Source organism: Hoplias malabaricus, chromosome 8 (genome assembly GCF_029633855.1).
Source record: "Hoplias malabaricus isolate fHopMal1 chromosome 8, fHopMal1.hap1, whole genome shotgun sequence".
Lineage (NCBI taxonomy): Eukaryota > Metazoa > Chordata > Actinopteri > Characiformes > Erythrinidae > Hoplias > Hoplias malabaricus.
In genome coordinates this window covers 19,534,576-19,544,757 of record NC_089807.1, presented here as the reverse complement: position 1 = coordinate 19,544,757, position 10,182 = coordinate 19,534,576, and the positions used below count along the sequence as shown (strand labels likewise).

Below are 10,182 nucleotides of genomic sequence, written 5' to 3'. Positions count from 1 at the left end.
ATTAACCAAGTGCACTTATGGCTATTGCAAGTGTGTTTGAGTGGATTTTACTTTGAAATGTAGTTCAATTTAAAAGCCAGTCAAAACAATGCAACCATTTCAGGATTTAAGTTGATTCAAAAGCTTAAAAGGTGAGCACAGCACTTTCGTAATATCAGACCCCAGGGGGCTGCTATATATATGAACTAGCTTATTACATAAGTCTGAAATCACATGATACAGCTACATTCACAGAAGTGGAACAGGACCATAGATGAGTACACAACTTTATTGAAGGGGAAAAATAAAAGTAGCAGGACATGTTAGCCAATTGAGTGAGTTTCATTTAATTCAGTGCCACAGTTGTGAATAAACTGGGCAGAGAGGTGATCTGAAGGGCCAGACTTTGACAATTTAACAGTACAGAGGAGGCAGATTTCTCATGCCACTGTGGTGCAAAATGAGCCAGCACCTTGTGATGACATGCATTGTAAAATACAGCCCTCAAGAAGCAGCTGAGCCTACATTCAAAGTCCCTCTACCTGAGTAGGCCAGCACTGCGCTCACACAGATGTGGCACAAGGTGAGAGGTCAGAGAAAGTGACTGGACACATGGACCACAAGGCAGAAAAGCAAGAAGCAGAGAAAATATTCCACTGGGTGGATGGGATCCAGAACAGAGCTGAAAACTGAATTCCTGCAGGTTTTTCTTGTAGTCTTGTTTGAGCAGACAACTTGGACTGTTCCTCCATAAGAGACAGCAGGGGTAAAACGGCCTTAAGACAGTGTCCAAACACGAGGGCATAAACAACAGTTTGTAAATGTGTCCTGCCAACATCACATGGCATATTTCTGTGTCCATTCCCGCGCTATTCTGTTGTATCTGAAAGATATATAAAGAAAGAAGAAAAAAAAAAAAAAAAAAAAAAAAAAAAAAGAGGGGCGCATTATTCTGTATGAGTGAATGGATGTATTATGCAAAAGCATGCCCTGTTTCATTATGTAAATCCAAAACTTCCTAAAAGTATTTAATTACTGACAGAGACAACAATCAACAGGTATATGGTTCTTATTATTCCTATTCTTGATTTCCATGGAGCAGCTTTAAATTTCTAGCAACTTTAAATTTGCTCCATACAATTCCTCTCATTTCACTACGTCACATAACATACTGCTTGACAATCTAAACATAACGCATGACTGATGAACAATATTTGTTTAACTACTGATCATGCTGTAGTATTAATTTGGTTCAATATCCATTAAACCATGCTTGGCCTGCTTTATATGTTAAGTCTGGCTATTACAATGCAGCTCACCACATCATAAGCTGTCCACATTTACACAGGCCAAAAAAAGTTAAGCTCATAATTGGCAGGTTTAATGGCTCCATATTTTCACACTATGATAACCTAGCCAAACATCACAATTTTTTTGTTTCACGGTTATAAGTGACCATTAAAAATGCATTTACATTAAAGAGCATATAAATGCCCATTTTCCACAAGTTAGTGGAAAGAGTTCCTTGTTCCTTTGTGAAATGACAATGAGACATAACTCACTTCAACATAAGCGCCCAGCAGTGAGGCACAAAAGCTGTGGATTTTAACCATTTTCACCTAGTTCTGTTCTCGATATATTTGCGGTTTTTACCCAGTGCACTTTCCACATTTGCATTGAACATTTTGCTATATTTAATATCTTACTTCCACTCTCACACAAGTATGGATCTAATGCTGCGATTGAAGATATCACCCTTTATATAAGCAGCAGAACAAAATCATGATACATTTATGGCAGACACTCCACACATCCCTAATTTCATATGCACATGCATTGAGTGTTTATTTATTTATTTATTTTTTTACACCTGAACATTAGTTTTCAACACTGTCTTTATTCACAAGCAAATGGAGACCAATTTAACTCACTAACACAAATCAATAATTTAAACAATAATAGCATGTTTAGAAGATATTTGTAGGTCATTTTGGTCAAAATTACAAGCAGCTGAGTGGAAGCACACACTAAGCACAATAAAACACACAAAACAACAAAAAATAATTAAATAAATAAATTTCTTACTGGTATGTGTGACTGTAGTTTGCAATTTCCATCCAAGAATCTCTGCTAATTATGTTTATAACCAATCAGTTAAGTTCCTACAAATGTGTTGTCAGTTTAAAAATATTGTTGTTCAGTTCATGGAAAATGTCATGTTTTTTTAATCATGTGTCAAATTACTATTTAATAGTGAATCCATTAACACTGACGTCATTTTCACTTGCCTATGTAAGACGATTGTTTTTAGGGCATTTGGTGGGGAGGTAGGGAAAAATGCATTTTAAAATAGTATAATTTGAAAACTTCATGGGAAGTAGGCACCCAGTCATATGCAGTGACTGCATGTAAATCACTGAAAACCATAGCATTCTTTTTTTTTTTTTTTTTTAAAAACTGGAAAATAAACAGAGGCTAATAACAAAAGCAGACCATAGTACAGACCACAGACTATACACGCAGCTCATAATTCTATTTAAATGTATTTCTGATATGGTAAATAATATATGGTGGTCTGCCAAACATAGCCACAGCAAGTTTGGGGTTGCCAATGCTATGAGTCAGCAAGGGCCTGTGTTTATTAGTGAACCAGGATTGCAGTGGTCAAACATTCATGCAGTGCCACACAGGAAGCAGCATCAACGCATCACACCAATCTTTCTACCCTCCTTTCTCCACTGCTCACAATGCACAAGCTCTTACCCTCACCTACAACATGGCGTATTTCTCTGTCCATTCTCTGGCCATTTTATTGTACCTGACAAGGTAGTGCATTAAAAGACACAAAATTGATCCTACGGGTCTGCCTTAAATAAGAATGTATGGGTTAACATATTTCTACTGAACAACTATACTAGTGCACATGAAAGATAACATGCATCAGTGTACACTTACTTCTCTGTGTCTGTTTTGTAGATTCGTGCAATTTCTGGCACAAGAGGGTCATCTGGGTTTGGGTCACATAAGAGTGAGCAGATAGATAGGAGAACTACAGACGAGAGATCCAGTTACTATACAATACACACAAGCTGTTCATCCCTGTAAAGTATTCTTCTCATAAAACATTCATGAATAAGTGAATGAACATGTACAAATCTGACAATTAAAATATGGAGCAGATAATATAAAGATGACAGATGTTTAGTTTCTGTGCCACAGTAACATGTACAGTCACAACAAAGTTGGCAATCCTTCAAAACAAACAGCATTATGAAAATAAATAAATCATTAAAGAAAATATATTTTTCTTTCAAATGCCAGACAATATAATACTGCAATATATCAAGGTCTAAATTTAAAAAATTTATATACTACTTCCCTTATCAACACTTTCTGTAAATGTTAGCCCCTTATTTTCCCTTCATTCTTATAACACATAAGTGCTTATTCATACCAACGGTTTTCCCTGTAACAATATATAGAACTTGCTTTTTCAGTCACTCTATTGTTATTTTACCCCTTACATTTTGGATAATATGCATGTTTTGTGACCAAACCTCTTACAGATACCCTAACTTCCTTCTGAGAAATTTTCTTTCAAGCCAACTTTGAATCTGTACATAAACCCTGTTTTTAACATCCAGTGTGGTATGAACACAAGAGACGCAGCATATATTTTGCTCAATAGTTTCCACCATGTTGACTTCCCATGAACAACATTCTTGTTAAGAATTAGGATACCAATGAATGTGAACTTCTCCCAAGTGCAAGAAATACCTGACGACTATCAGATAGTACTGCAGATGTTATGTTACTTGCTCCCAGCTTCTATAGCTTGTCATTGCACTGATCCTTGTAATACAACTACTTTCAGAGTGAGTAGCAATAAAAAATAAAAATAAAAAAAATGCACCCAGTTTTTCCCCCATTAATGATTTTGTTTGTTTAAACCATTATGTTTTATAATGACACTGGAAAAAAAAAAAGCTGTGTGCTGTTTCTTAAATAAGAGTGACTTGACAAGTACTGGATCACAGCACCGATTTATAAAGCTTCTCAGGGAGGATTCTTTTTTGTTCCAATTAGATTTCTCTTTTGTTTGCAATGCATTTACTGAGAGGACCAGATCATAAACCAGTTCAATTTCACTGTGAGGCTTTGTAAATATGGGTCTAGATTTTAACAAATTTTATAAGTTGATATGGACACTTCATAGGACAGGCCAGTAAAGATCTTAAAACTATCCATATAAGATATAGAGATATAAATTACCTTTAGAAATTGTAAGTGCAGGGGACCACTGGGACCTGAGGATATCCAGACAGATGCTACCATTACTGTTAATATTTGGATGGTAGATTCGCGTAGTGAATGCAACCTTAAAAAAAATTATAATAAAATAAAATAAAAAAACCCCGTTAAATCAAATTAAACTCGCATGACAAACACTTGCATTGGACACATTACTGCTATCTCACATTTTCACCTTTGGGGGTTTGAAGGGGTAGTCTGTTGGGAAGTGTATGGTCAAGAAGAAAACACCACCCTGATACGGGCTCTCGTTCTGAACACACACAAAAAAATTCCATATGACTCGACAGTGATCATACAAATTTCAACAGCCTAATAGAGGTTTACAGATTGTATCTAAAAATGGGCCACTGTTATTGAAGTTTTAATTTCAATCAAATATTAAATGCTTAATTTTAATGAAAACTGGCACAGCACCTGCATTTTCTGAAAAGAACTGTTGTCTATTGTACTTTATATTGTGTAATATAGTGTTCAACATAATAGCAGCCCAATATGACTAACCAGATTAATCACTTTTTTTGGTATAAATTATATTACCATATGACAAACAATTTACCAGTGGGTGCAGTAGATTCTTAGAAAACCAACAGACTCAGCATTAATGATAGGCATGCTCGAGTCTGTGTATTTGAATAATTAATTGAATGGGGTGTGTTGAAAATAATAGCAGTGTGGAGTTCAATTAGTGGGGTCTGTGAAGAGACAGGCGTGAATCAGGTGGCCCTTATTTAAGAGTGAAGCCAGCACATGTTGTATATGCATTTCTCATTGAAAGCCTGAGAAATATGGGTCGTTCGAGACATTGTTCAGAAGATGAATACCTGTCAGTATTGTGACAGTTAGAAGACGCCTGTGCAAAACTAATCTATTAGCAAGAAGTCCCTGCAAATTGCCACCGTTTTAAAAAGATGTACTGAAACGGATACAATTTGCCCAAGAACATATCAACTGGCCTAAAAAGAAATAAAAGAGAAACATTTTGTGGACTAATGAAAATAAAACCGCTCGCAGACAGTTCGTCAGACGACACCTCAAAACTCTGAATTCAAGCCACAGTACACTCTGAAGACAGTGAAGCATGGTGGTGCAAGCATCATGATATGGGCATGTTTGTCTTACTATAATACCTGGTCTATTTACTGCATACCAGGCATCATGGACCAGTTTGCATATATCAAAATACCTCAAGAGGTCATGATGCCTTACGCTGAAGAGGAAATGCTCTTGAAATGAGTGTTTCAAAAAGACAACAACACACCAGTAAACGAGAAAAATCTTGGTTCCAGTCCAACAAAATTGAGGTTATGTAATGGCCAGCCCAATCGCCAGACCTTAATATGGAACACCTGTGGGGTGACATCAAAAAATGCCATTTCTGAGTAAAAACCAAGAAATGCAAATGAATTGTGGCATATACTCAAAGCATCCTGGGCTGGAATACCAGTCGACAGGCCCAAAAGTTGGTTGATTCTATCCAATATAGATGTGAAGCCGTTCTAAAAATCTGCAGTTATACAACTAAATATTAGGTTTCACAGGAATGCTAAATCCTAAAAAAAAAAGCACATATTTTGAGACACTGCTATTTTTTTGAACAGCCCAATGCTCATTTTTGTTATTTTCTGTAATAGCTACAATTTATATACATTTCTCTTCATGCTTTGATTTAGAAAACAGTGCAACGTTCCCAATCCTTGGAAATAAAAACTATTATGATGATTTTTGTGCTTAACTCATGTTTTTGAACACACTGCTATCATTTTGAACACTACTGTATGTATAAAGCAACAATACAGTAGTAAAAAAGATGGAAATTAAAATTAATTGAAAATTGAAATTAATTGTAATGATGAGCTTCAGCAGCTTATCAGACGAGAGTTTATTTACATATTTCAGTCTTAAGTGTAGAGTAGTAAATCAGCTAGTTTAATAAAATTATGTTGTATACATTTATAATTACACATGACTGGAGAAAAAAATAAGAATTTACAAATAAATAAAAAAATAGATAAAATAAAAAGTCATACTCACAGGCCCCATGATTGTAGCTTGCCAATGAAACACTGAAAAATTAAAAGAAAAATTCACCTCTAACATCAATCAAAACCTTTTTAACGATGTGCCACACCTGATGTCTAGGATCTCACCATCATCCCCAACTGGACCTGCTGAACACTGTGCTGGAGGATCACGGGCCAAGTCAGTCAATTCCTACAAGAAACAACAGAGAAAAATGAAATAAAATTGACACCACCTATCATTTGTGTATTGAGCTACTTTAAGGTGCAGCCAGTGAGGACAAAAATATTAATTTGTGAACATACAGTTAACATGGTCTCCTGTCTAGGGTTGGCCCCGAAAAATCGTCTGGTCGGATATTCGTTTGCTGGGTAGGTATTCGGTTTTTAATTTTGAGATTCATTCATTTGTTTTTTGTTTTGATAAATGTGGCTATCGATAAAGGCAGTTTTCCACTCCACCCTTTTTCAGGCTCTATGGCAGTTAAAGGAGAAGAAAAAAAAAAATACCACCACAAAACTCTGGTTAACTCCTGTACCCTTAGCTGCACTATGTATGTGTGAGTTAGTGGGAGCTGCAGTGCAGCCTCTGGATTTTAAAGCAGGCTTCAGACTAGGGATGTGCGATACGGCAAAAATACATTATCGCGATTGTTTTTGCTGCATCATGATCTTGATTATATCACGATTCTTTTTCATGATGGTTTTTAGTAACATTCCAGGTATTTTTTTTCCATTTTCCACCTGAAATTACATACTCAAATCTTGAGGCAGTGAATAAACTAGAGGAATTTTATGAAGTAATGTTACTGTATTGAAATGAATCTTTAGTGGTCAAAATATTTTAGGCATTATTCTAAATTTAATTTCAAATCTTCAAAGACCACAACCTCTCCATAAGGAAAATTATTCATTTTACTGCAGAAAAACTAAATATTGTATGATCCAAGCTTAATGGCAACATTTTATCTTCCTTGAAAAACTAATCTCATGCACCTCTCCAAATGATTTTTACCCTCATCAAACAGGAAAAAGATGGTGACTTCCCCTTTAAAGCCAGACGTGTTGGAAAGAGGGAGCCTTCCACAACTGGCTGTACAGTGAGGCCACCTCCCTCATGTGTTTAAATGGTCTCAGCTTTGAAAACCTATTTATATTTTGATTGTTGTTGATTTTGATTGCATTTTGCCATATATGCAGTGCGCATCTTCATTTTGTTTTGTTTTTTTATGAGGAAAAAATCTCATGTATGGAATAACAAATTTCTTTGGTGTTAATTCAGTAGTCATACATTTTAGAGTACTGACTAACATTATCGGTGTCCCAAGAGTATGCCCATTTGACTGATGTGTAATATGTACACAGTATGTAAACAACAACTGCAGTGAACTGAAAATGCATTAACATGACCCAAAGATCTTCCCGTGATGGTGTATCGCCGACAAATTCTTATTCTTCAAAATCTGATATTCTCATATCACACACCCCTACTTCAGATGCAGATTTTTTGAACAACAAACATGGTATTCTGGGGAGCCCTACTAATGCGGAGGCTCATATACAGCTATGGAGCCTAAAGTCACCATGTTCAATGCCACAAAAGGGGTTTAAACTCCAACATCAAGTTCTTGAACAGCAAAAAAGCAAGATTTTATTAAGGGATATCATAATAAGGTGGATTGAAGTTTGTGATCCTTCACTATTTAACCTCATCAGTAACTCCTATTGATATGAGGAATGTGCACAAATCTTTGGTGATGTTGAACGTTGGGACATCCTCAATGATACTCTTCACCCTGAGCATAATTTACACATGGAAATATGAAAGGTCCATAGATACTCACTCATACTGTCACGATGATGATTGTGGCAATATGAGATGTGCAGGTGCTGTGTGTTGGCATACAGTATTTTTAGCTCTTGGGGGTCACGAGGAACAGGGGTGGGACATAGCCCTAAACAAGTACACAGGCATTTCTGTCTGCAACCCTGAGTGCAACATTTATTTTTACTGCTGGGTGGGAAGACACCTGAAGTATCTCATGTGGGGGTCGCTGAGTTAGCTGGCAGGCATCCAGAACTATCCAGCACTCTTCATTTGATCATTGCACAACTGCAGTAATATTCTTGAACTAAATCAACACGAGGGACATGCTTTAAAATTTGAGATTCTGGTTGACACATTCGTCAAATGCCAGAAGGCCTCAATGTTGACCCAAAAAGCAGTCTGAGAAAAAAAACAAAACAACAGAAACCCTTAAAGTTTAAAAATAACACAGGGGCTAAGAAAAGCGGTGGTGAATGGGGGTAAGGTGATCTTCGTGTTACCAGGAATGGAACAGCAGTCTCTCAATTGTGAAACTGTTGGTGAACGCTGCACTGGGAAATGCTTAATTTCGGTTCTTATCACAGAGATAGGAGATCTATGAATTAATTAGTACAATAAACATATCACTCATTGAACAGGTGCGACGCGTATTCCCTTACACATTTAACAGCTGACTGAGGAAAAGGATGTGGGTTCTGAACCTTAAATCCTGAGAAACTATCAAAACGTCATCAGACAACGTTCATCCAATCGCAATAAATCACGACGACGAAACTGCTTTGTAACATATTTAAGAAAAAAATAAAGACAAAATAAACTACACACACAGTGGAATAAGAATCAACTTGAACCGATTCTGATCACAAATCGTTTGTATTTCGCTCTGTATTTGACTAGTTTTGTCTAGACAATATGAATCACACGTACTTATTCTTTTGTGGGAGATTTTAAGTGCTTCACCAAGTTTCTCTGCGTTGTAACACAAATGACCATCACCGTCAGCGATCTGATTCTCCTCAACGGTGAAATCACCCAGTTACCGCTGAAAACTTTCCCCGCGTTAAGAACACGGCTTACAGCGCTAATTAAACACAATGCTCTATCTCGAAATATTGGTGTATTAGGTTTGGTTGGTAAAACCGTCAGAGTTTAATTCTTACCTTTTGGATTCTTTTAAGCGCCATCTGAGCTCTGCGTGTGAGAGAGAAACCGGAGCCGCACTGAGAGAAACGAACTAACGGACACTCACTTAAACTACAACACTCTCCGCCGCGTCCATAGAGCGAAACCCTCCACCGCTAAACCTCCTACACTCACACCAAACACGAGCACGGAACACGGTTTGCCCAAATAAAACTTAAAAACTCATTCCTGAGTCTACAAGATGTCCGTTACTTTGACCACCCTTCCGCTTTTAATGTCGCATAAAAGGACGCAGACGATGTTGTACTGCCGCCTGCAGCACTGGAGAAAAAAGAGAATACCCAGACCCCGAGAATTTAACGTTCAGATTACTGGACAGAATGTTTTACTGTACATGCTGGAAATATTCAGTAAAGTAAGCGTAAGAAATGCTTCAATCAAAAATGCCGAACTCCAAACGTTGTTCGGAAGCTATGAAGCGAATTTAAACTGTCCCACACAAAATATTTTTTTATCAAACACGCTGCCATATTACGTTCATATGGAAATATCCTAAAATGAATTCAAGTTGCACAAGATTCAGAGTGCGAGGAACGGTAAAAAAGTAACACTGAAATTTACTTAATGTTGCTCATATTTACTTTTTGAGTTAAGCTTAACAATAGTATTTGGTGTGTTCTCCCCGTGTCCGCGTGGGTTTCCTCTGGGTGCTCCGGTTTCCTCCCACGGTTCAAAAAAACACACGCTGGTAGTTGGATTGGAGACTCAAAAAGTGTCCGTAGGTGTGTATGTGTGTGAGTGAATGTGTGAGTGTGTGTGTTGCCCTGTGAAGAACTGGCGCCCCCGCCAGGGTGTATTCCTGCCTTGCGCCCAATGATTCCAGGAAGGCTCTGACCCACC

At 37.2% G+C, this 10,182-nt stretch overlaps 1 protein-coding gene across 3 annotated transcripts; it reads right to left on the bottom strand.

Annotated features, from left to right (window-relative positions):
• Positions 1–252: 252 nt before the first annotated feature.
• On the bottom strand, positions 253–9,784 carry ube2d3 (ubiquitin-conjugating enzyme E2D 3). Of its 3 annotated transcripts, none has more exons than XM_066678384.1 (7): positions 9,300–9,784; positions 6,441–6,504; positions 6,325–6,356; positions 4,458–4,543; positions 4,252–4,286; positions 2,935–3,028; positions 253–862 (listed from the first exon to the last, which is right to left on the bottom strand). In XM_066678384.1, the coding sequence occupies exons 1-7, from the start codon at positions 9,321–9,323 to the stop codon at positions 817–819; spliced, it is 381 nt and encodes a 126-aa protein (XP_066534481.1). In that variant the 5' UTR covers positions 9,324–9,784; the 3' UTR covers positions 253–816. The 3 variants fall into 3 exon arrangements, with proteins under 3 accessions (XP_066534481.1, XP_066534480.1, XP_066534479.1); XM_066678383.1 differs by having other exon boundaries at positions 4,252–4,357; positions 9,300–9,778; XM_066678382.1 differs by having other exon boundaries at positions 4,252–4,357; positions 4,466–4,543; positions 9,300–9,756.
• Positions 9,785–10,182: the final 398 nt, after the last annotated feature.

Coding starts and splice junctions, on each gene's coding strand:
- ube2d3 (XM_066678382.1), bottom strand. CDS start 9,323: ATGGCGCTTAAAAGAATCCAAAAG. Junction 6,505..9,299: donor CGCTTAAAAGAATCCAAAAG/GTAAGAATTAAA, acceptor TGTTTCTTGTAG/GAATTGACTGACTTGGCCCG. Junction 3,029..4,251: donor TGCACTTACAATTTCTAAAG/GTAATTTATATC, acceptor TCTCGTCTGTAG/TTCTCCTATCTATCTGCTCA.